Source organism: Mustela putorius, unplaced genomic scaffold, assembly GCF_011764305.1.
Source record: "Mustela putorius furo isolate JIRA1106 unplaced genomic scaffold, ASM1176430v1.1 tig00003969_pilon_pilon_pilon, whole genome shotgun sequence".
NCBI lineage: Eukaryota > Metazoa > Chordata > Mammalia > Carnivora > Mustelidae > Mustela > Mustela putorius.
In genome coordinates, this window is record NW_025422112.1 from 620,749 (window position 1) to 646,008 (window position 25,260).

A 25,260-nucleotide genomic window follows, 5' to 3' on the forward strand; every position below is an offset into this window, starting at 1 on the left:
AAAAATAAAAATAGATGGCTTAAAATAGAATTTATGGCTTCAGGCAAACTATAAAGCTGCTAGTCTGCTTTCAATGTGAAGTACACAGCGAGAAATACTTTAAAGTTGAAAAACACAGAAAGAGAAAGGGAGAAGACAAGCTGCAATTTTCATTTTATTTGTGTGTGTGTGTGTGTGCACGCGCCTGTGTGTAAAAGATCAATTGTTTTCTGATTGGTTTTATCTTCCCTTTTTCCTTTTTAGTGATCATGGAAACTGGTTTTGTGAGTGTCCAAGGCTATACGCAGGCAAAATGTGCCAGTTTGCTACCTGTGAAAACAGCCCGTGTGGGGACGGTGCCACCTGTGTTCCTAAATCCAAGACAGATGTCTTCTGCCTCTGCCCATATGGGAGGTCTGGACTCCTCTGCACGGATGGTAAGATCATGTGATGAGAAAGCATGGTGCACGGGGCGGGGGAAGGAGGTGAGGAGTAGAGAAGTCACGTGAAGGAAGCAAGGACAGCCCCTGACTGATCAAATAGGTCGAATCCTTTCCTTGGTTCTTTTCAAGTCATGGGAGAAAAGACCTAGTGAGACTGATCACTGAGCAGGTAATTCTCACAGCCAGTCATGAAATTACAAAGGAAGTAATGAATTTACCCTGAGGTTAGACTTCAGAAAATCTCCGTATTCTAAAAATCTCAAAGTCATTCTGATGCTCAGAGAGTAACAAAGAAAATCAGATGCAAAACATAAATTCAAAATATTTTCTCTCATTTTGGCAAACTGAGGATATAATATTAACATATCTATGTGTTGTAGACCAGTTTCTTTTTTGTTTAAAGATAACAAAACCCATGACATGTTTAGTAAATAGCAAGAAACAAAATCACAAATAAAATCTATGTGCCTCTCCTTAGGAAAATCCAGTATGTGAAAATCCTAAATTACAAAAAGGTACAAGATGCTGTAAAATAAGTTTGTTTAAGAAGCAACTTGCCTAAGAATGTAATGTTAGCTTTGATATATAGAAATAAATATGTCTATAAATATTTCTGGAAATAATTAAAGGTATTTGGAATTACTATTTTATCAACTCAGAGTTGGGCTTGTTTCATTTTTATTTTCACCATAAATTTTTATTTAATTTGTTAAAGACTTATTTATTTATTTGGAGGGGGAGGGGCAGATGGAGAGGGAGAGAGAGAGAATCTCAAGCAGGCTCCCTTTTGAGCAGGGAAACCAAGGAGGGGCTCTGTCTCACAACCCTGAAATCATGATCGGAGCAGAAATCTAGAGTCAGATGCCCAACTGACTGAGCCACCCAGGTGCCCCTCACCATAAAAATTTTTTAAATTAAATTAAATTTAAAAAACAAAGTTTTTTCTGGTGCTGGTGGTATTTGTTATCAAATTCTAGCACAAGGCTATCAAAGTGAGCACAGGTCACTATGTCCCAGGCACAAAATGAAACAAACAGATCTAACCTGTGCCGACTCATCAGAAAGCTGGAGTGCCACACCCTGATTTAACAGGCATGAAAATTGAAACTAGAATAAAGAAGAATTTGTGACTAAAAGGTATTGAAATTTTTGGCATATATATCTTTAAGGGAATTGAGTTCTATGTATTTCTATGTAGCTGGGAGAGGGGAAGTTAAGAAGTACTATGAGTTTCATTCTCTGTATGGCACGTTTATATTAGAAGTTAGCCAAGTCACTTTTATCATAAAAAAGGCATCATACACCAGATGGAATTGAAGTTTTGTCCATTCCGATAAAAACAAAACCATTTATTCTATTGAGGTAAATGCTATTGAAAAATGCAGTTGATCACAAAAAAATTTGATTACTAAGGATGAATCATCAGTTTTGCTTCCTAGTTGAAAATTAGACTGATCACATGAAATAAGAAATGAAGTTTGTTTTTGTTTTTGTTTTTATTTTTGTTTTTGTTTTTTAATGTGGGGCTTGAACCCACAACCCTGAGATCAAGACTGGAACTGAGATTAAGAGTCAGACACTTAACTGAACCACCCAGGCACCCCAAGAAATGAAGATTTATAAGAATGTCTTCACATATGTACAAAAAATTGTTTGTTCCCATCTCTTGGTCATATTATGGCTCCAGAGAGGCAGAGATTTATAGATTACTGAGACAGGAAATATTAGACAAAATTTACCTTTCATTGTAGGTAAGAAGAAATTCCTACATGCACCCATTCAGAGGAATTCCTCAAAATAACTCTTCCATTAGTATATTCCACAAAAGTGCCAGAGCAGTTTGAGATTCTTACCCTCATGGAACTTGCCTTCTGAGAAGATCAAAAGAAAGTAACAATGGCTCAAGACACAGAATAGAGTTTATGGGAAGAATTATGAAGGAAATAAACAGGAGTGTGAGGAGTAAATAGGGTGACAGGTGCTCATAACGGGAATAACTCCAGAAGAGTAGAGATTAGTGCTAATGCCTAAATAAGAAATATGACATATGAAACCAGGAGAACAACTATTCAAGCAGAAATTTCAGAAAAATGAAAAACTCTGAAGAGAGCTAGAACCTAGGCATTTTTATTTTTTATTTTTATTTTTTTTAAGAATGAAAGGTGCTATTCTAGCAGAGCATAAGGGAGCAAGGGGAAAACCATATCTTTAATGAGCAGGGCCTACATCATAAAGGATCTTGGGCACATGGGAAGGTCTTAGACTTTGATTTCTAGGTGCCTTAAGAAGCCATCGGAGAGTTTTAAGGAGGCAAGTGGTATATATATTTGTTTAAACAATTCTGACTGCCGTATGTCAATTTTAGAAGGCTTTTGTCAGTTAACCCTGACAAAAGATAATTTTGCTTAAGACCAGGGTGATGGCCGGTGGAGATGGAAATAAGTGGATAAACTTGAGATCTGTTCTGGAGATAGAATTGACAGAACTTGCTGGGAAGTGTGTGGGACAGGCTGAGTCAAGTACATCTAGATTTTTTTATTTTATTTGTTTGGACTATGGGTAGATTGTGGCACCATGAAGAGGATTAGGAGCATAACAGGGTTTTTATGGGGCATTATTGGGAGGTAAACAAGAGTTCCACCATGTACGGATGAAGGGAAATATGCCTGTTAAGATAACCAAATGAAGAAGTTATGAAGGCAAGCAGGTAAATGGTGCTCAAGCTCATGGGAGATGTCACGACTAAAGATAAAATTTGGAGAGTCATCAAAGTAGAGGTGGTGGGTAACACTACAGAACGGGAGATTGTCTAAGGAGAAAGTGTAGATAAAGAGAAGAGGGCTGTGGACCAGGATTCCACTACTTAGGGATCTGGGAAAGGAGAGAAAGCCATGTGAAATGCCAGTACCATTCCCAAACAAGCACCGCCCCCCCATACACGCACATTATCTTTCAGCCCATAAATATCGCTCCTTTGGTAATGTTGCATTGTCTTAACCCAGATCCACCATCAAAGCAGAACCTGGATAAAGAATTGCACTGAAGTAGTTTATTTTGGAAACGATCTCAAGAAACAGGAGTGTAGTGAAGACTTGGAGGGACTAAAACAGGAAAGGGGAGAAAGTCAGTACATAGGTGTCTTATGGGGTTGAAGCGTGAACAGCTGTGCTTGCTTCTACTGAGATCTTATGAGGAACTGTCTAAACTGACAAAATTTTCTGATCTTATGAAGAAATGTATAGAACGATTCTAAAAATTGCCTGCCAAAGGGACAAAAGAGAGAAGCATCTAACCATTGATTCATGGTTCCTTTTGATTGAGGGTTGCCCTACGGGACCTTAATTTTCCTACACTTCTACATTGCCATATGAAACTAGCAAAAGGGTTAGTTTTTGCAGGCATCTCAGGCAAGCAAAAGCTCCAGAGAAGCTGGGGATCCAGGAAGTATAGTTTAGCATATCAACATTCCATGAGCAGTCACAAAATGCCCACCTAAAGTGTCCGCTCCCTTCAGGAGCCATCTTTGCATCCAGCAAGAATCAAGGCTTTCTTTACTCCCCCAGCTAGTGTGAGGTAGCGCCCCATATCATTTCTTGGACCATTCACTGCTACCAGTGACCTCCAGGAGATTCTCCAGAACATACTGAATATGTAGCTATTCAGTAAAGAAAAGCATAGAGCAAACTGATAAGCATAGTTGTTGCCCAGTTACAAATACACGTGAGAAAAGGCAGAAAATAATATCCAAAAACTCCTTTTTTCATCTTTGCCTTTTTGTTAATACCAGAGGGTGAAAAATCACCTAGTTTTAACAGCAGTTGTATTTGCTACATAGCACTTTTCTTTCAGATCATAGCCATATCTACCATAATAATAAATTCTTTGGGGGATAATAAGAAATATAATTATGACGTTTCCTACCTTGTTGATGTTTCCACTGGGAAATTCATCCTGGGGCAATCATGGCAGTGATGACAGGAGCCAAAATAAACAAACACTGCGAATGGAAATTTCGCAGCTGCCTTCCTTTGTAAAGTGCTTTACTTTCCACATTTGAGCTCTTCATTCACACTTCCTGTTGCCTCCTATGCAGGCATAAGCTTCTTGTTTCCTTAACCACATCATTTTAAAGACAAAGGGGGGGACACTTTATTTTGTCTCTCAATGGCTGTGTCCTTTCTAAAATTTGTCTTAATTTACCTTATCCTCCCTGCCTGCGTCTGTCAATGGAACATAGTTTTTGAAGAAAGTAGTGAAACATGCAGACTAAGAGTCTAGAATCAGCTCGGCTGGGTTAAAATCCCCCGTCCCCGCGCTGAGCAGTGGTCAGGGTGACCTTGGGCAAGTCACTTGGTCTCTCTGTGCTGCAGGTTCAGAGAGATGAGCATTAATTGAGATGATTCATATAAATCGCTTAATGTATCACTGGACACAAAGAAAATGCTTTTGTTTTTTTAAGAGCCCTCAAGCCAGGATTCTGACCCTCAGAACTGCGGCATCCTGCATCTCGTCATTGTGGGAAAGAAGGCTGGATCTCCAACCTAGCTAGAAAGAAAACTCTCTAGGATGTCAAAGGAAATCAAAATTAATTTCCTTTTAAGAATTTTTCTAACTTGGTGACACTCTTTGCAATGATTAGAGACAAGCCAGGGTATTACAAAGTCAGGTAGGAAAGCAGCGCTCCAGGGATACAGATAATCACCAGGCTGTTTAAGGACATGCTACCTCTATAAAGCAGCTTAATGTCAGGCTGGCATTTTGTAATGGCATATTTCAAGTACATGTAATTTTCTGTCATGTAAGCTCGTAACTCTTTTGATAGCATCCACTCTGATATGATCCAGCTTTCTCTTTCCGACTCAACAGCTGTTTGATTACCCTGCTGTTCAACCCATCTCAATATCCCTCATTTCCCTCCATGTTTAAATTCTCTATTTTCCAGCTCCTGGTTACAAAGAAATGTTGAAAGATCAGGCCTGATCTCAGAAGGGGGCAAGGAGACAGGAGTGATTGTGGCCATACAATCACTCAGGAAAGTGATTCCTCTCACCCTGGGTCGAAGGCAACCTTTGAGTGTCCTGCATTGTTTCTTCCTTGAGAACTGAGGGAATTGCCTCTCCTTTAGCTCAGTGGGAAGGTTCACACCCCCTGCCTTTCACCTTTTTTTCTGTATCAGCATCTGTAAAGAAAAAAGTTAGATTGGCACATCTAAAAAAAGGAGCACTTAAAATAAATATATGTATTATTGTACACTGAAACGTTCTTGAAAAACAGCTTTGATGGACTCCTGCAATCCAACCCACTGCATTGAATTAACACCTTTTTTTTTTTCCATTTGTGCAAGCGGCAGTCCCTGCAGAGCAAAGTTACAGTTATTGTTCCAATAATTATTGCCGGTACTTTGTGTTCATAAGCAAATGAGCTGTGTGTGTGTGTGTGTGTATCTGGGAAAGATTTTCTGGTCAAAGCCTTTCATTAGGTATCTATAGTTACTTCTGTCATTTCTCTAGCAGTAACAGCATTATGTTTCCTACCAATGAGTGGTGTTGGATTTAGTTATTATATATGCGCGCGCACACACACACACACACACACACACACTGCTATTAAAAACAAGATAGTAAGGTATTTTGTCTTGGGGAATTATATTAGCTCTGGCAGACTCTGCCAGTTGCTCGGCCAGTATATTCTCTCCTTTTTTATTAATACATCCCTGAGTATATTGGGGGCAGTAATGTGCCCAGCTAAAATGTCCCAGCTTCCCTTAAAACAGAGTGCAGCCATGGGACTCAATTAGGATGGGTGGATATAAGCAGAAGTGTTGGAGAATTGTACTGACCTCTGGGAAGACTTCTGAAGAGTAGCACAGCGCCCACCCTTGCTCTTTTTTAGGTTCATTGTAAGCCTTGATTGTGTATGAGATGACTCGAATTCCAGAAGTCATCTTGGGTCATAAAGCAACTTTGAGAATAGAAAATACATGCAAGGATGTGAAGCAAAAAGATGGAAAAGCTTAATTAAATCCTGGATAACTCCAGAACCACCTTACCATTGTCCAACATCACACTTTTTGTTAATGAAGGGGAACTAATCTGTTTTTCTTTAACCTCTGTTATTTTGTTATTCATTATCTGTTACATGTAGCTAAACCTAATACTTACTGATACAGTCAGTGCCAAGGTTTCCTTGAATTTTATATCCTGCTAGGTTTTCTCAAATATTTCTGATTGTATTCATAAGCCCATAAGAGGAAAAAGTACAGGATTTCCTGTATCTTATTTCTCTTCTTTCAGTCTAGAAGATTTAATAAATTACAACTTTATAAAGTATATTTTGCAACCCAGTGAAAGTGTGGTATAAATGTTGTTCCAATATTGTAAAAGAAACATCAAAGTAAGTAGCGAAATTAAAACGACATTTTTGCAAATTAGAAAAATAATAAGAAAGCAAATTTTAGATCTTACTTATGAAACAATTACCTCTTATTTTAAAAGTACCCACATGAGTCAATTTCTAATAATCACACTAAATGAAAAATCAAATTAGTTTGTACATTTCCATATCTCAGTTCCTAGGAAGGCATGCAGCTATTATTGTCTGCTTTTAAACAAAGAACAAAGAATATTCACTACCAAACTCATACTAACTGTTTGCCTCTGGAACACTGTCAGTGGGACACTAAACTGGAAAAGCTGAATGTGCCTTTTGTTCATTCCAGCCCTTTATCATTGTTTAGCAACCTCACAGAATTTTTCCTCCCCACATGAGCATTTCCTGCCTTTCAAAAATGTCTTTAAAATGGATAGACTATGCACAGGAGTAGAACTGTCTCTCCTGAATGTATTTATGGCAAATTGATTTTATAGACATTTGTGGAAATGGAAACCTCTGCGGTTTATCCCATCGCTCACCAGAGAACTGAACTTTGCAGGTCTGTCAGTCCAGGACCTTCCACATAGAGTCCATTTTTTCATATCAAATGAATACTGTCAGATGCTACCACACCTAGCAGGTTATGCTTGGTCAGTTTAAGAGCTGCGCTAATGTGATGCACCTGCCAGTTACCAAGCACTGGAGAACACAAACACATTTGTCACACATTAAAAAATTCTTCACAGAAATGGAAAATTGATTAGAGTCTGGATAAATTTATGCTACATGAAAGACTATAAAGTCAACATTTTATGAAGAGGCAATGGAATTTATTGACTACTAGGAATGAGATAAACAGGGATGGAGATGTGTGTGATGTAAATTGCCTACCATTCCATACAATGATTAGCGGTTACTCAGTTCAAAGGGTTCTTTGTTTATTTCCACTGACACGCTCACTTTGTCTTTTCCAGTATTTAGTCATTTCGTGACTGTGTGCTTGAAAATGGCTTCCTGTGTCTCTTAGTATGAGCTACGGACTGCTTAAAACAAAGTGCAAACCTGACATGGGAAGACCCCACCTGATCCTGCTGCCCCCACCTTATCCACCCTCTGGCAGCTCACACTATTTTGTATTCATCTTTTTTTTTTTTTTGTATTTATCTTTTAAATGTTGGCCATTTATCGCCCCAGTCCTTCCCTCAGACAGACAGCTCTGTGAAGGTAGCTATCACATCTGCCTTGGCCATCGCCGTATCTGTGGAGAGGCACACGTTGCCTGGCATATGGGAGGCTCTCATGTTTTGGCTGAATTGAAAATGATTTCAAAGTTCTTCAGAATATTCATTTAAGCTATTACCCTGAACCTACTACTATGACTATGACTATTAGGAGCTAGTCAGTAAGTATTTGTCAAACTGAAAAAGTAAACTAATAAAACATTATCAGTGAATGAATAGTCTAATCTGGAACATTTCCAAAAGTGTGTTCCAGAGCACACTGGTGCCATAAGGTGACCTACAAAAAAGAGTGTGTTGAAATTAACTCACCTCTACTGAGTGCTTACTCTGTGCCAGGCCCTCAGCTAAGTCAGATCGGGAAACTGAAGATCAGAGAATTTAAATAATCAGTCAAAAGTAAAATAGTTTGAGAGTAGTGGGTAAATCTGGAATCCAGGTCTCTTGGACTTCAGCTTTTTAAAAAAATATTATATAGTACTCTGCTCTCCTTTTAGGAATTCAAGTATACATAGTGGTGTGGGAAACAAAGACAAAAGAAAAATTAAATTTCCTTACAACTTACAGCCCCTTGGCAAGTCCTTGAAACAGGCAAAGGGACATTCCTCTAGGAACTCAGCTGCCTCAGTGTTAATACTTGGCTAAGGGCAAAAGGCAATCTTAGCCTGACACCCAGGATCCTATAAGTTTACTTTAACATATAGAAATTCTTTTGGAAACTTCCTTTATCTCAACTCCCCAAGATACATATTGGCAATCATCCCCCAAGCATATGATATGACCCGCCAATATATGTCTGAGGGGTCTAATGACTAAGGTTTTATTAAACAGTAATAAAGGACCTTTTCCCAAAATAGCTAGCCCCTGAAGGTCCTGGAAAGCTTGCTTCCAGAATTTCTTAGAGACTGAACTACTCTTAACCCCCTCTCATCTTGAAAGTGTATAATGTGCCACTCCTTGTGACCCCAACGCAGCTCTTTCTGTCCACGGGTCCTGTCCCCGTGTTTTAATAAAACCACCTTTCCACATCAAAGACCTCTCAAGAATTCTTTCTTGGCCATTGGCTTTGAACCTTAATGTCTTTCCCACATCAGTAGCACAGTGAAAACTCTGAGAAGTCCTATAATGACCCAGCATTAAGACAAGGAGCTCCTTTTTCTCACAAAACAAGCGTTTTACAAAATACACTGCAGTAGTTCCCCGAGTGGTATTTGTACACTCCATTGTGGTATTGGAAGAAAATATCTGGGGTTTTTTTTTGCCTCAGTTTTTAATTTCTATTTTCGTGCTTTATGATATCCTTGTTATATTAGTGTTAATACACCAATAACAGTTTTAAATAAATAATACATATGGGCCATAGTTTAAAAAGTTTAGAGACCACTCATTTAGACCACTCCCTTTCAAACATGGCCTGCGGTTTTTATTAGTTACATTAATTTCAGAGAATTAATTTAAAGAAGCTAATTTCAAATTATGGTTGGAATGTTTAGGATATATAATATATAAAATTTGTTTTCTATTTCCAATTGGTTGAGATTGTTAGAGGAAACAATGGAGTGGCATTTTCAAGAGCTGCTTCTTCATGTTCTAAAAGTACATTAAAACCACCCACTCACCCCAATACAATTGAATTTACTTAAATTTGCATTCTCTTAGCTTATGCTAGCTGAGCAGTGCAGAAGACAGCCAGAGGACTATGGATGCAGGATTAAAGTGACAAATGCCTCTATTAATAGCAGCAGCAATCCCATCCTAGAAAGACAAGGATTAAGTGTCATGTGGCTCTTTGAGGGAAATATGTTCATTTATGGTAGACATTCCAGACAGGAAGAGTAACCTATGGCCACTGAGACCTAAACTACACAGAATAACTTAAAGTAAGAGCTACTTCTCCTTTTTCTGCATTGCAGTTTAATAAAAAAAAAAATAGTGCTCACAACTATACTATGCATTTATCAGTTAGGGTTTGTTTTGTTTTGATTTTTCTCAGTGAGTCAGATGATTGATACTTGCTTCTCCCCCCCCCCACCCCGCCCTATACTTTTAGCAAACGATGACCCTTCAATACTTTAAGTGTAATGAAAAGTACTCAACTTTGATAAGGAACCACACGATCCGTTAACAGGAATCCCCACTCATACAGAGGGGAGATGCAAGTGATATTTCACATGTTTGGTAAGAATAAACCTGAAAAAACTGACAGAGGTATCATTTTGTTAACTCAGACAGATAAACAATTTCTTAGAGAAAAATATGAAACCATATAAGGAGCATTTTTAGAAAGCATATCAATTAATGTAGAATTGATTAGTCAAAATAATTAAACTGATCATTTCAGTGCTATCATGTCCTTTGCCTATGATTAAAAGACTTGGCAAATCAGTTCTGGGATTCCTATCATAATTGATGCATTTGTGAAACAAAGATACAATGTGAGAATGATGAGAAAAAGTAGAGAAAGAGAGTATTTCTGGAAAATAGTTATAGTTTGTAAACAAAGCCAGAGAGTATTTCTGGAAAATAGTTATAGTTTGTAAACAAAGCCTGACTTCATGCATTCCTATATTACATTAAGATTATCCAGTGTATCCAGCATATACATGCTTTCTACTATACTGAACATTCCTTATGCCCTCCCTGGCTTTATCGTATCCTTTACCCTTGGGAAATAAAAGATAAATCCAAAGGTAAGGGTAAGCAGTCTTAGATAATCAGGTCATGATCCCAGTTTGGCTGTAATGATGGTGTTATAAACCCTGAACATGAATATGAACGTGAGCTACAAAGGGAGTTATGCACATCCAATATCAGTAGTATGGCTCATGTCTCAAAATACTGGAAGCACTTAATGTGAACCATAATTCCCAAAGGGCTATTTGAGTCTTCATTTTTAGAACTAGAGCGCATTATAGGGATTACTAAGAACTGGGCTTGCTATTCATTTCTGAAATTTCAAAATTTCAGAGCAAATAATATCTCACAAAAGCTCACCTATTAATCTATTTTAAATTAACATTTTTTTCCTGTGGGCTAAACAATAGACAGATATAGGTGTTTTTTAATTCCCTTGTTCTAAGACAAGCATGTTGGTCCTGAGTAAGGGATTCATGGGGAGAGAATTAACTCTTTCCTGACTCTGCCATTCTTGGTAACTTAAGAACATAACTAGTACCTTGTCAAGTTCATAGGGTTCTTTGAAAGTCAGCATTTTACTGCCCATTTCAATTTGCATCCATGACTGAACATCTGTCAGATAACATCCAGTCTTTTCCAGAGGGCAAATCTAAATATTGCACCTAATGATTCAGTCTCCAGGATGACATTTTGTAATTCTCTTTGCCATTCCAAAGGGGCCAAGGGTATTTTTGAATCTCATCTTTTTTGGTTCCTGTGTATTAAATCAACTTGAAATTGTTGAAGTGCGACTCTTTCTGCCCCTGAGACTTTAAGCTCTAGAGAAAGAAAAGCTGTCATCAGAGTGAGTGGTTGATAATCCTGTTTGTTGGAGTGTATCCCTGTCAGTCTCCAAGTAGGTGGCTTAACACACACCTTCCTGACAGCTACCACCCAAGGGGGCTTTCCTGCAGGGATGTCACTCTGGCTGCCCTGCTGCTTGTGTCCCTTACGTATCTGTCAGCGTTGCTATCTTAACCATGGTGGAGTTGATTTTTCCTGAAGTAGCCATATCCACTGCATTTTAAGTTTGATTTCCTGTGTAAACTTTAAAAACAGAACGTTGAAGAATTATGTCTTTCATAGCTCTTTTTGTCTGTGGATTATAAAACCCTTTTGCCATGTGTCGCCTGCTTCCTGCCTCCATTTTACCTCTCCCCCCCATTACTTGTTGTAAGAAACAAATACTTAGAGGAAGAGTGCATGTTTAGGATTCCGGATTTTGAGCTACTGAATCTTAGTCTAAATCAGTGTGGCAAAAGGAAAATGGAAAGCCTCAACAGCCATCTCTCCCACATGTTATGGTAATTAGAGATTCACACAATTTCCCATCCTGCAAATCAAAGGACTTGAGGTGCCTCTCTGCCAACATCTAAAAGCTTTCTTGGTTGTTCAACACTTGGCCTGTTGGAATAAGAGAGTATCAGAACACCTGTGCAATACACAAAGGGCTGCAAATTTATGGGTGTATTAAGCGAAGTCTAATTATAACTTGATAAAAAAAAATCCCCTTGACAAAAGCCTATTTCCAGAGAAGCAGCTTTTGTAAGAACAAACTTAGAAATGATTATATCCCAAATGTGCTACTTGGTAAGATTGAAAAGAAGTGTTTCTCAAAGCATTCTTAGATACAGAAAGAACAACACCTCTTTTTTTTTTTTTCACCCTTTCTTCTCCAGAGTGGAGTGGGGTGCTGCATCTTATCAACTCTTTAACATCTGCAAGCTGTAATTAATTTATTTCCGCAAACTCAGATACTGTTAGTCTCTACCTCATTGTCTAGGTGATGAAACTGACGTTGGCAGTTTTGAACCACTAGTCCCGTATGATGGGGAGGCCCGATCCTGGAGAACAGAGCCAGATCCAGGTCCAAAATGTGTCACAACCAGCTGTGCGGCCCCCAACAAGTCATTTCACCTCCCTGCACTTCACTTTCTTCATCAGCTAATAAAGGAGTTGAAGAGATTGTCCTCTCCTTCTTCAGTGTTTTTATTCCAGTCAGAACCCATAGACTGAGAATAGGGAAAATCGGTTATGAGTTACTGCTACTGATTCAAGTGCAGTTTAATTGTGTGTCTCCTTCATTACAGTTCATTATAAAATGAGTTAGCAGGTATTTCACACTTGCAATGAAGATAATTGTTCATAGAAGGTACCTCATTTAATTCTCAAAAGAGCACAAAGGGCAGCTATTATGATCATCTCCATTTTATAGATGAGAGCATTGAGTATTAAGGAAGGTAAATAACCAGTATGAGGAATGACTGCCTAGTGGCAGAGCTATGCTCTTAACTTTTATGTTACTCTGAACCCCACAAATAGGTCTCAAATACAGATTCCGTCACACTGTACTACTTAAAGCAAAATCTAATCTTGAAAGTGATTACTGATTTTATTAGCAGAGACTGAAAAAACAACTGTCTTCTTAAGAATAATAGATCTAGTATAAAATTATGAGTCATTGATCAAGTCTTACCACATTATTAAAACACTACCTAAACAAACCAGGCCACTTGGGAAGATGGGTTAGATACCAGTTTCTGCTTCGATAGAAAGTTAAATATAGGGCGCCTGGGTGGCTCAGTGGGTTAAGCCTCTGCCTTCGGCTCAGGTCATAGTCTCAGGGTCCTGGGACTGAGTCCCAAGTCAGGCTCTCTGCTCGGCTGGGAGCCTGCTTCCCCTTCTCTCTCTGCCGACTTGTGATCTCTCTCTGTGTCTGTCAAATAAATAAAATCTTTTTTAAAAAAAGTTAAATATAAGAAAATCAGTTATCTAAATTATCAGCCTTAACTTCATCCCTTTGCCTCATCAGAAGGTTAGAGTGCCATTTGGTTGCACCGTAGCCACTTAAAATTTTTCTCTATTTTCGCCCTTTCTTGGTTCTTATTCAGAACACTGTCTGGACATATATTTTCCCTGTGCCCCTCACAGAATGCTCACTGAAAGACATATAAACAGAGATAACCTGCTTTATTTTAGATGAATGACTGAAGCTTTGTCTCTGTGGCAAGAAAAAAGAAATCAATAACAAAATTCTCCACTGAGAAGAGAAAAGCCTCATCAGGTTGCACACTGGTTTTCATTTCAGCCAGGATGCTCGAGGATAGGGCATGTGTAGGCAAGTAGAAAAACAAAGACACAACATGTCACTGTGGAAGTTATGACAGTTCCAGAGTATGTTCAAATGTGGTATTCTTATAAAATATTCTATTTTTTTTTCAAATTGTTGTCAGTGTAACAGCATTGTCAACAAATATCGATTGAATGCCACATGCGAATTGATGGAATGTCATCATATCAGATGCTGTGGGGAATACAAAACAAGTATAGTCTTTACCCTCAAATTTATTGTTTTGAAAGGTGAGAATGGATGGAGTAAAGAGAGAAAAAAAAAAAAACCTTTTTATTAAAAAAATCAAAGAATGGTACAAGCTGAGTTATAGCAAAGGATTATGTCTCATTCATCTTTATGTCCCTCAGAGTTACTGGGTGCTGTGATTTTCACCTGCTGTGTTAGTAGACTAATAAATATTAGCGGAATGGATTGCACTACATTTGTGAGTTGTGCTGACCGAGGCATGTGTTACCGTTCTCCAAGCAATAGGGATCCTAATAAATCTAATCCCTCTGTTACTATTTTGAAAATCACTCCATTATAATTGCTCCTTCACTTCTTACCCATATGTTAGTTATAGACAGGATTTTTTTTTCCATTAAGTAGATTAGATATTTTCTTTCCATTTTTTAGAAAAATGATTATTGCCATTGTTCAGCATTAATTTCTGATAGATCATTTTTATGTTATTTTTCACTTTTTTCCTTCTTGTTCCTACATTAAACAAATATCTGATATTTCATAAAAAGTGCTTTTTTCATCATGGCCTGTATTATTGCCGATAACTTTATGTGAACCATTTTTCCTTTTTCTTCCATTTTGTTAGAGGCTTTATATTCTTTTTGGTAAAAGACAAAATGTTTACATCTTATGTTCCCCCAAGAGCATATAGAATTTCTGTTTCCCTAGGAAGTAGTCAGCAGGACACTTACTTTATCAGTGTAATTATTAGGTCAAATGACTTGTTCATGTTTAACTTTAAAAGATTTTGCTAAACTGTCCTTCAAACAATCTATGTTCCCACCAAAATAGAAGACTATGAGAGGGCCTTTCTCAAAACTTTTCAACCACAAGGGATTTTAAAAAATGATCTCACCACTGTTTTAATTTGCCTTCCTTTATTTAGAAGTGTGGTTCAGCAATGCCATTTGTTTTTCTGTAAATCTCTTACTTATATTCCATGACCATTTGCACTTGAATGCAATATGTGCTGGATCCAATGTTGTTAACAAAAGCTTGAAAGTAGCCATCGTAGGAATATTTACAACATCAAAATTAATTAATGCTAGGGGCACCTGCCTAGCTCAGTCAGAGGAGTATGAGCCAATCTCCATCTCAGGGTCCTGGGTTTGAGCCACATGTAGGGTGTAGAAATTACTTAAATAAATAGAACTTTAAAAAAATCAACCAACCTTGCAAACAAAGGTCTTCCCTCACCAGGCCCCAACCCCTCTGATAAGCTGTTAAACATTTGCTAGCATAATGCTACTCTGATTTTTTATTCTTTTTTTAATATTTTATTTATTCACTTGAGAGAGAGAGAGAGAGAACATAAGCATGTGAGCGTCAGAGGGAGAGGACGAAGAAGCCTTCCTGCTGGGCAGGGAGCCTAACGCAGGGGCTCGATCCCGGGATCCAGAAATCATGACCTGAGCTGAAGGCAGATGCCTAACAGACTGAGCCACCCAGGCACCTCTCAGATTGTTTACTCTTGCTCTATGTTTCTGAATGAGTTCCTCGTAATGAGGAAAAATGCATTTTCACTATCATGTGTTTTGTGATAAAAAGAATTCTCTCTGTTCCCCATTTGTCTTTTTTTAAAAAATAATAGTTTTATTGAGATATAATTTACTTACAATAACATGGACCTATTTATTTATTTTTAAAGATTTTATTTATTTGAGAGAGAGAGCGAGAGAGAACGTGAGTGGGGATAGAGGCAGAGGGAGAAAGAGGGAGAAACAGACTCCCCACTGAGCAGGGAGCTGAACAAGTTCTCTGTCCTAGGACTCTGAAATCATGACCTGACCTAAAGTCAGACACTTAACCGATTGAGCCACCCAGACAGCCCTATACCATTTTAAAATGCACAGTTCACTGAAACCATTATCACTGTCTAATTTCAGACATTTTCATCATCCTAAGAAGAAACCTCTATTCATTAGCTTTCAGTTTCAATATTCCCTTGCCCCAGCCCCTGGAAACCAATCATCTGTTTTCTATTTCTATGGATTTACCTATTCTGAACATTTAATATAAATGGAATGATATAATACACGGTCTTTTGTGACTGGCTTTTTTCACTTAATATAGTGTTTTTAGAGTTCATCCATTTTGTAGCATGTAGCAATACTTCCTACACTGTTGTTGGGATTCTAAAATGGTGTAATGAATTTGGAAAACAGTTTGGCAGTTGCTCAAAATGTTCAAGAGTTACTGTACAACCCAGAAATTTCACTCCCAGAACATACCCAAGACAAATGGAAACACATATCTATAAAAACCTTAAGAGGGGTGCCTGGGTGGCTCAGAGGGTTAAGCCTCTGCCTTGGCTCAGGTCATGATCTCAGGGTCCTGGGATCGAGCCCCACATCTGGCTCTCTGCTCCCCGGGGAGCCTGCTTCCTCCTCTCTCTCTGCCTGTGTCTCTACTTGTGATCTCTGTCCGTCAAATACATGGATAAAAATCTTAAAAAAAAAAAACTATATAAGAATGTTCATAGCACATTATTCATAATAGCAAAAAAAAATAGAAGCAACTCAAATGTTTATCAACAGAATGGATAATGAAAATATGCTATTTGCATTTGTAAAACCCATTTGTCTTTTGATTTTGTTTAACACATTTTTGGCATAAAGAAGTTTTTTCAATTTTAAGGAGCCAAGTTTATTACTTTCTGTTTTCTTTTACTATAGCCATTTTAAAAAGTTTAAAATTATATTAATCCATGCCTTTTGTTTTAAAAGCTGTTATGGTATCATATTTTTTAATTTTTATTCATTTTTTAAATTTCTTTTCAGTGTTCCAGAATTCATTGTTTATGCACCACATCCAGTGCTTCATGCAATACGTGCCCTCCACATTACCCACCACGAGGCTCACCCAACCTCCCACCCCCTCCCCTCTAGAACCCTCAGTTATTTCCTCAGAGTCCACAGTCTCTCATGGTTTATCTCCCTCTCCAATTTCCCCCAACTCCCTTCTCCTCTCCATCTCCCCATGTCCTCCGTCTTATTCCTTCTGCTCCACAAATAACCTAAACCATATGATAATTGACTCTCTCTGCTTGATTTATTTCACTCAGCATAATCTCTTCCAGTCCCGTCCATGTTGATACTAGAGTTGGATATTCATCCTTTTTGATGGAGGCATAATACTCCACATCTTCTTTATCCATTCATCCATTGAAGGGCATCTTGGGTCTTTCCACAGTTTGGTGACTGTGGACATTACTGCTATGAACACTGGGGTACAGATGGCCCTTCTCTTCACTACATCTGTATCTCTGGGGTAAATACCTAATAGTGCAATTGCAGGGTCATAGGGTAGCTCTATTTTTAATTTCTTAAGGAATCTCCACATTGTTTTCCAAAGTGGCTGTACCAACTTGCATTCCCACCAACAGTATTAAAGGGTTCTCCTTTCTCCACATCCTCTCCAACACTTGTTTCCTGTCCTGTTAATTTTGGCCATTCTAGCTGGTGTACGATGGTATCTCAATGTGGTTTTGATTTGAATCTCCCTGATGGCTAGTGATGATGAATATTTTTTTCATGTGTCTGTTAGTCATTTGTATGTCTTCTTTGGAGAAGTGTCTGTTCATGTCTTCTGCCCATTTTTTGACATGATTGTCTGTTTTGTGTGGGTTGAATTTGAGTTCTTTATAGATCTTGGATATCAGCCCTTTGTCTGTAGTGTCATTTGCGAATATCTTCTCCCATTCTGTATGTTGCCTCTTTGTTTTGTTGACTGTTTCCTTGGCTATGCAGACTTTTGATCTCGATGAAGTCCCAAAAGTTCATTTTCACTTTTGTTTTCTTTGCCTTTGGAGACATATCTTGAAAGAAGTTGCTATGGCTGATGTCAAAGAGGTTACTGCCTATGTTCTCCTCTAGGATTCTGATGCATTCCTCCCTCACGTTGAGGCCTTTTATCTGTTTCGAGTTTATCTTTGTGTATGGTGTAAGAGAATGGTCGAGTTTCATTCTTCTACATATAGATGTCCAATTTTCCCAGCACCATTTATTGAAGAGACTATCTCACATTTTCTTTATTCATTCATCTGTCGATAGTCATTTAGGCTTTTTCCATAGTTTGGCTATTGTGGACATTGCTGCTATAAACATTGGGGTGCACGTGCCCCTTCAGATCACTACATTTCTATCTTTGGGGTAAATACCTAGCAGTGCAATTTACAGATCTTAAGACAGCTCTATTTTTAAACATATATGTATTTCTACTTACTGCAAACTTATTTTATGTCTCAATAATTTTCAGTTTTTCTTTATTTACAACTTGCCTATTGTATATTATACTTCCATTTTAAATGGAAAGGAGAGGAATTTGGGGAAGATATCTTCCTTTATTTCCAATTCCAATCTGTCATTTGTGATAGGTATATTCTGAGGTTGGGAGGCAGCTTCATAAAAGTAGGATCCTGAGTTCTAAGGGGATACCAGCACAGCAGATTTCTTCCTTATGTATCAGGCAGGAGCCCAGAGATCAGTTATCTCAGTCTCAGAACTCTGAGACATGATTAAAACAAAGGGATCCAGGAGAAAAATAAAATAAAATAATTTGCATGCATTGATATTAGGAAATTTTTAAAAAAGGAAAACAAAATAAATAAAAATAAGTTAGGAAAAAAGAAAGCTGAAAAAAATAAAATATAACTAAAGACAAAAGATAAAAATACAGGAAGTAAGCAAGCACCCATATTAAGACATAAAATATTGAAATAAAAGCAAATTGAAAAAAAGGGAATTGATGAAACTAAAATAAATAAAATATAAATAAAGTATAAAAGACCTCAGCTTTTTATAAAACCAAAAAATATCCTCAAGAGTCTGATTAAAGTAAAAAGGCTAAAAATAGGATTAGGAATGAAAATGTGATGATAAAGAAGAAAAAAATATTTGAAGAATAGCCACCCAGACATTCCAAAATATCTACTAATATTTTAAAAGTCGCCTCAGTGATACTTGCTTATAGCTCTTTTATCTTACCTATTAAGAACAAATTATTTTGGTCTTACTTGTGTTTTCTCAAACCAAAGAAAAAAGTGAATGCTTCTCAATTCACTGTGTTAAGCCACCATGACATTAATACAAGAAGAGAAAACTGTAGGCCAATCTCACTAAATGACTCCAGAGGCAAAGACAACCAACAACAAAGGCTAAATCTTAGCAAATATACTCCAACAAGGTATGAAAATATTATATTTTATGACCAAGTTGGATATGTTCTGAGAATGTAAGAGTGATGATTCAACATCAGGAAATTTATCAATATAATTCAAAGTCAAATATTCTAAAGCAAATTGATTTATGATCATATCAAAAGATACTGAAATGTCACTCAAAAGATACGGATAAGGCATTCAGTCAAATTTAGCAGCTGTGTTTTATTGTTTTACCATTTATAAGGAAACTAGAAAACAGAAATAGAAACTAAATTTTGAATAAAATACTACAACTTAAAGCAAACTTAAAAGATTTACTTTTCCTAATGGGGAAACAACAAAACGACTTCAGTTAAAATGAAAACTTGACAACAATGAAAATTAACTACCATTACTGTTATTATTTACCATTCTCAGGATAGTCCAAGCAAATGTGAGGGGAAAAAATAGTGAGAAAAAAATTTAATAATTAGTATTAACATGGGAGAGCAAGATACAAATCTGTTTTTTATTGATATCATTTAAATGAGAAAATTTGGTGCTGTCACTAATTATTGGACCCCCCCCAAAAAAGCAATAGCTTTTTTTCATAATAGCTTAGTCATAGGTATACATAAAACAACTTCAATTTTTTTTTTTAAGATTTTATTTATTTGACAGGCAGAGATCACAAGTAGGCAGAGAAGCAGGCAGAGGGGGAGGGGGAAGCAGGCTCCCCGCCGAGGAGGAGCCCAATGTGGGGCTCCATCCCAGGACCCTGAGATCATGACCTGAGCCCAAGGGAGAGGCTTAACCCACTGAGCCACCCAGGTGTCCCAAAACAACTTCACTTTGTCTTCCTTTCTGCCTTTAAGTTTTTTCAGTGATGTTAGTTCTTCCTTTTTCCCTCAAGTGGAAATTTAGATATGGTCATTCCTGGGTCACAAACTCTCAGTTCCATTTAGTAATGAGGTCATCGATTTTTATGCAATTGGCAAATCTTCTGTTTGCTTTAAGCTGCAAGCTGTCCCAAATGGGGGCTGAGTCAGGTCGAAAGTCTAAAGTCAGAGAAAAAGGAAACTTAAACCTTTCCTCCCCTCTTTTGTTAACTGCAGTTCCTGATTGCGTCACAAGGAGCTCAGGGAGCAAAGAGACAGGAAACTTCTTTCTTGACCAACAAGGTCACATTGTTTTTGCTTGGCTGCCCTCTGGATTCGGCAGATACTTTAAAACCAACCTTGAAGTGGGTTCTCTGGAGCCCTCCCTGTTGGTCTTCTCTCAAAGGCAATTTTCTCTGCTGCCGGAAAAGGCATCTCTGTTCCATTTGGTTATATCCCAGCCATCTAAGGACACCTCCAGCTCTCCCTGCTTAGGGCTCTTCACCTCTTGAGGTGGTTCTTTTGATTAAAACTTAGAAAATCACATCTGTTTCTGTGTCCCACACATGGCCCACAGCAGACCCAAGGCAAACATGTCCACCTCTTTCCCCTGACAACCCTGCGATGCTCACCCATCCCAGTCAAGAATCAGACTCTCATCGGCTCGCTCCCTCCATGCAGCCAACCAGTCTCTCAGCTCTCAGACTCTCCAGGCAAGAGTTTGTCCACTGTGTCCCCTCACCTCAAACTTCAGGAACACACATTAAGCTCTACAGGTTATATTCCTAAATCCCCTCTAGGTTTGAGGTGAAAAAGTGAAGGAAAAGAGCTCTATAAGTATTTTATACCCTCAGCAAGCTGAGAAATTTAAGATTTACCAGCTGATTTTCAGCTGCCTGCTTTGTAAATCCTGGTTACCTCCATTGGATATGTCATTTCTATTTTCTTTGTATTTTAGCTGCAACTTCTAGTTTAATATCTTGCTACATCAATAAAACCAAGCTATGTGAAGGAGTAAAAAATTATTTTCATTCACAATTACGACCAAAAATATCACAAAATATTTAGAATACATATCATGAGAAAGGTCCAGGACTTCTGTGTAGAACATTATAAAACCTTAGGGATTATAAAATGACACATGAACGGCTAGAGAAAAAAATACCACATTCCTGGATGAGAAGAAAATACCAAAAATGTTTTCTCAAATATAGTATATAAAAAATATAATTCCAATAAAATTTCAAAGCTTTTGGACCTTATATAGAATAATATATATATAAGCAGCCCATTAAGATCCAGTAAAAATATTTGTTAAGATTTTATTTATTTATTTGAGATAAAGAGGGAGCTAGGGAGCAGTAAGAGGGGAGGAGAGGAAGAGGGAGAGGTAGGCTCCCCACCCCCCACCCCCGCCCCAAGCAGGGAGCTGGATGTGGGGCTTGATCCCAAGACCCTGGGATCATGACCTGAGCAGACAACTGACTGAGCCACCCAGGTGCCCCATCCTATAAAAATATTTTAAAGAGAAGAAACAGGAGGACAGCTTGCCTTGACAGATAAAAGAATGCACATTAAACCACCATCATCATTATTAATATGGTCCTGCCATAGTAAGATACAAATAGGACAATAGGTCAAAGAGACAACCCAGCAAGAGATCCCAGTATATAGGATAATGCACTAGAGAATAAAATTGCTGCCTTATTCAATTCTGAGAAAATGCCTTCTGTAATAAATGGAGCTGGCACAACCTGTTCTCCAACTGGAAAAAAATGAAGTCGGCTCTCTCTTACATTATGTACTAAAATGAAATCTAAAATTATTAAAGATGTAAATATAAAATATAAATCTAATATATTATAATATATAATATATAATAATATAATATATTATGTATTAAAATATAATATTTTAAATATAAAATATAAATATCTTAGAACCAAATCTTGGAAACTATATGTACAATCCATGGATAAAGAAAAGTTTCTTAATCAAGACAGAAAATTTTGGAGCTATAAAGAAAAATATTTGGATAATTTTTTTTTAAATAAACTTTTAAGTTGCAAAGAGTATCACATCTAAAGTCAACAATAGGCTTGGAGAAACGATTTGCAATGTGATAGAAAAAGGATATAATAGCGAGAGTGTTCTTAAGCATTCTGAAAATAAAGATAAAAGAAAAAATGAGGTAGGGAAACTAACATGTTTCACTAAAGAGTACGCAGATAGCCAACATGTAAAGGGTGTTCAAACTCCCTAGTAATTGGAGAAATGTGATTGAAGTAGTATCTAGACAAATCACTCATCCAACCTAGAAAAAGCGATGACACCTATGACTGGAAGGGATGTGAGAAAATATTACACATGGTTTTTGATGGAAGAAATAGGAGTTGTTAGAGGATTTAGAATGCAGTCCATGGAAATGGCTTTGGCAGAGGAGTCTGAGGCCATGCACGGCCTCAAAGTTGACTTTGCTTAATAAGAATTTGCTTAATAAGAATGACTTCAGGGAGTGCCTGAGTCGCTCAGTCGTTAGGTGTCTGCCTTTAGCTCAGGTCGTGATCCCAGGGTCCTGGGATTGAGCCCTGCATCGGGCTTCCTGCTCAGTGGGGGACCTGCTTCTCCCTCTCCCGCTCCCCCTGCTTGTGTTTCCTCTCTCTCTGTCTCTCTCGCTGTCAAATAAACAAGAAAAAAACAAAAACAAAAAAGAAACTTGAGAAGTGGCCCTTCTGACTCTTCATTTGGCTATAAACAATCCTGACTCTTGATACAGTCTCAGGGCTGCAGGGACACCAGCCAGCCACCAGCGGCCTCTTGATTACATTGCAGTAACAGCAAGAACTTGCCCTATTATCCTGATCATTTGCTCTACTAGTCATGCTTCTACCAGCACTTCTACTGATAACTCAGTCCACACAGCATGAAACATCATGGTATTCTGAGCAACATTGTTTCTAATCAATGGGATTGGTTTTTTTAACAAGAAAAAAAAGAAATCAAGCAATGACAGATACTGGTCTTATGAAAAAGCAGTTGGATTTTTGTTTTTTGTTTTTTAATATAGTTGATCTAGAATGTTATGTTAATTCCAGGCATTCAATGCAGTGATGCTACAAGTTTATACATTATGGGATGCTAAACCACAAGTAGCTACCATCTGTCACCATATAACACTGTTAGAGTATCATTGACTATATTTCTGATACTGTGCCTTTTATCCCCATGACTTATTCATTCTGTACTGGAAGCCTGGCTCTCCCACTCCCAGTCACCCATTTTGCTTATCCCCACAACCCTTCTCCCCTCTGGCAACCATCAGTTTGTTCTCTGTATTTATAGGTCTGATTTTGCTTTTTGTTGTTGTTGTTGTTGTTCATTAGTCATTTGGTACTCTCTAGGTCCATCCATGTCTTTGCAAATGGCAAGATTCATTCTTTTCAATGGCAACATAATATTCCATCGTGTACCTAGACCACATCTTCCTTATCATCTATTAGTGGACTGTAAGGCTGCCTCCATATCTTTGTTATTATAAATAATGTTGCAATAAACATAGGGATGTATATATCTTTTCAAATTAGTGTTTTTGTTTTCTTCAGGTAAATATCCAGTAGTGAAAATTTGGATTATATGGCATTTCCATTTTTAATTTTTTGAGGAACCTCCAAATGTTTTCCACAGTGGCTGTCCCAATTTACATTGCCACCAACAGTGTACAAGAGTTCTTTTTTCTCCACAATCTTATTAACACTTGCTATCTCTTACCTGCTTTTTTTTTTTTTAATTTTAGCCACATGACAGATGTAAGGTGATAGCTCATTGTGGTTTTGATTTGCATTTCTGTAACGCTCATTGCTGTTGAGCATCTTTTCATGTGTTTGTCAGCCATCTGTATGTCTTCTTTGGAAAAAAAAATCTATTCAGATCCTCTGCTGATTGCTTAATCAGGTTATGTTTTGGGTATTGAGTTGCATAAGTTCTGTATGTATTTTGGATATTAACCCCTAATCAGATAGATCACTTGCAAATATCTTCTCCCATTCTGTAGTTTGCCGTTTTGTTTTGTTGATGGTTTCCTTCACTGTGCAAAAGCTTATTATTTTGATAGAATCCCATTAGTTTATGTTAGCTTTTGGTTTTTTAGAATGGCAGAATAGTCTATGACAGCACCTCCTGGGCCCCTTTCAAGATCATATGCTGTTTTGCAAGATGCCACGTATGCTTTGACACCATGACTGATACGCAGTGCTCTATCTCCTGCAGCCATGTTACACGGATTCAGAAACCATGGGGTTGTAGAGGGCAATCCCTCTCATAATTACCCCTGAAGACCTACTCACAACTTTTCCCTTTTCTATGAGTCTGAGCTCCACTAACTTAGAAGCTTTTGGCCTACAAAAGAGAAAAGCTCTTACCAAGAGACCCAGTAATGTTCCCATTGAATTAGAAACTACAATAGCCATCTCCCACTTTAGGCTTCTCGTATACTGTGTTCATGTACAAAAAGGTTGTTTTCCTTCAACTGAAGATGTTGCCCAGAGTGACTGATCGCAATAGGCACGGGATGGAGATTCATGCATCCGTTCGATACATGTGTATAGAGAGCCTGTTATGTGTCAGACACTGTTCAAGTGCTTGGGACACAACAAAGAACAAAAATGAAATTTTGCCTCACACTTTTCACTCCATTGTGGGCTGAGACATGCTGGGGAATTGTTAAAAGATAATGAGTACTAAAGGCCAAACAAACAAAAAAGTAGAGAAGAAAAAGAGAGAAAAGGAATGCCAGGGAGAAATTAAGTTGTCTTATCATAAGATTTGGAGATTTTTTTTGAAGGCAGGACAATACACTTAGATGGATGAAAGGTGAAACATTTGGCTACTGCAGCTCCAAACAAAAGAAGGTTGTTAAACAGGGCCACACACTGGGTTGTGTACCAAAGACAGAGTACAGCAAGCCAGAGGTAGAGAAGACAGCTTATATGTGGCAACTAGGGTGAGTTGTTAGATTTTAAGGGAGCCCTGTGAATTGGCTGTCCTGAATAATATCTTGAACTGTGAGAAATAGTCACTGTTCCTATTGTCTGGTACCTGGTCCCAAGGCGTTAAGGTGATGCATAAATGGTGTGGAGCCCAGCAAGTGAAGTGTTTGCGAGTGTGGACGCAGCTTCTCAGG

General features: G+C 37.9%; 1 protein-coding gene across 1 annotated transcript in view; it reads left to right on the forward strand.

Annotated features, from left to right (window-relative positions):
* Positions 1–247: 247 nt before the first annotated feature.
* The window catches only part of LOC123389275 (protein eyes shut homolog), a 108,423-nt gene continuing 83,410 nt past the window's right edge, over positions 248–25,260 (forward strand). The window contains exon 1 of the mRNA XM_045070409.1: positions 248–416. Coding sequence (XP_044926344.1) covers positions 293–416 — 124 coding nt within the window. The 5' untranslated portion in view covers positions 248–292. The remainder of the gene's footprint in view (positions 417–25,260) is intronic.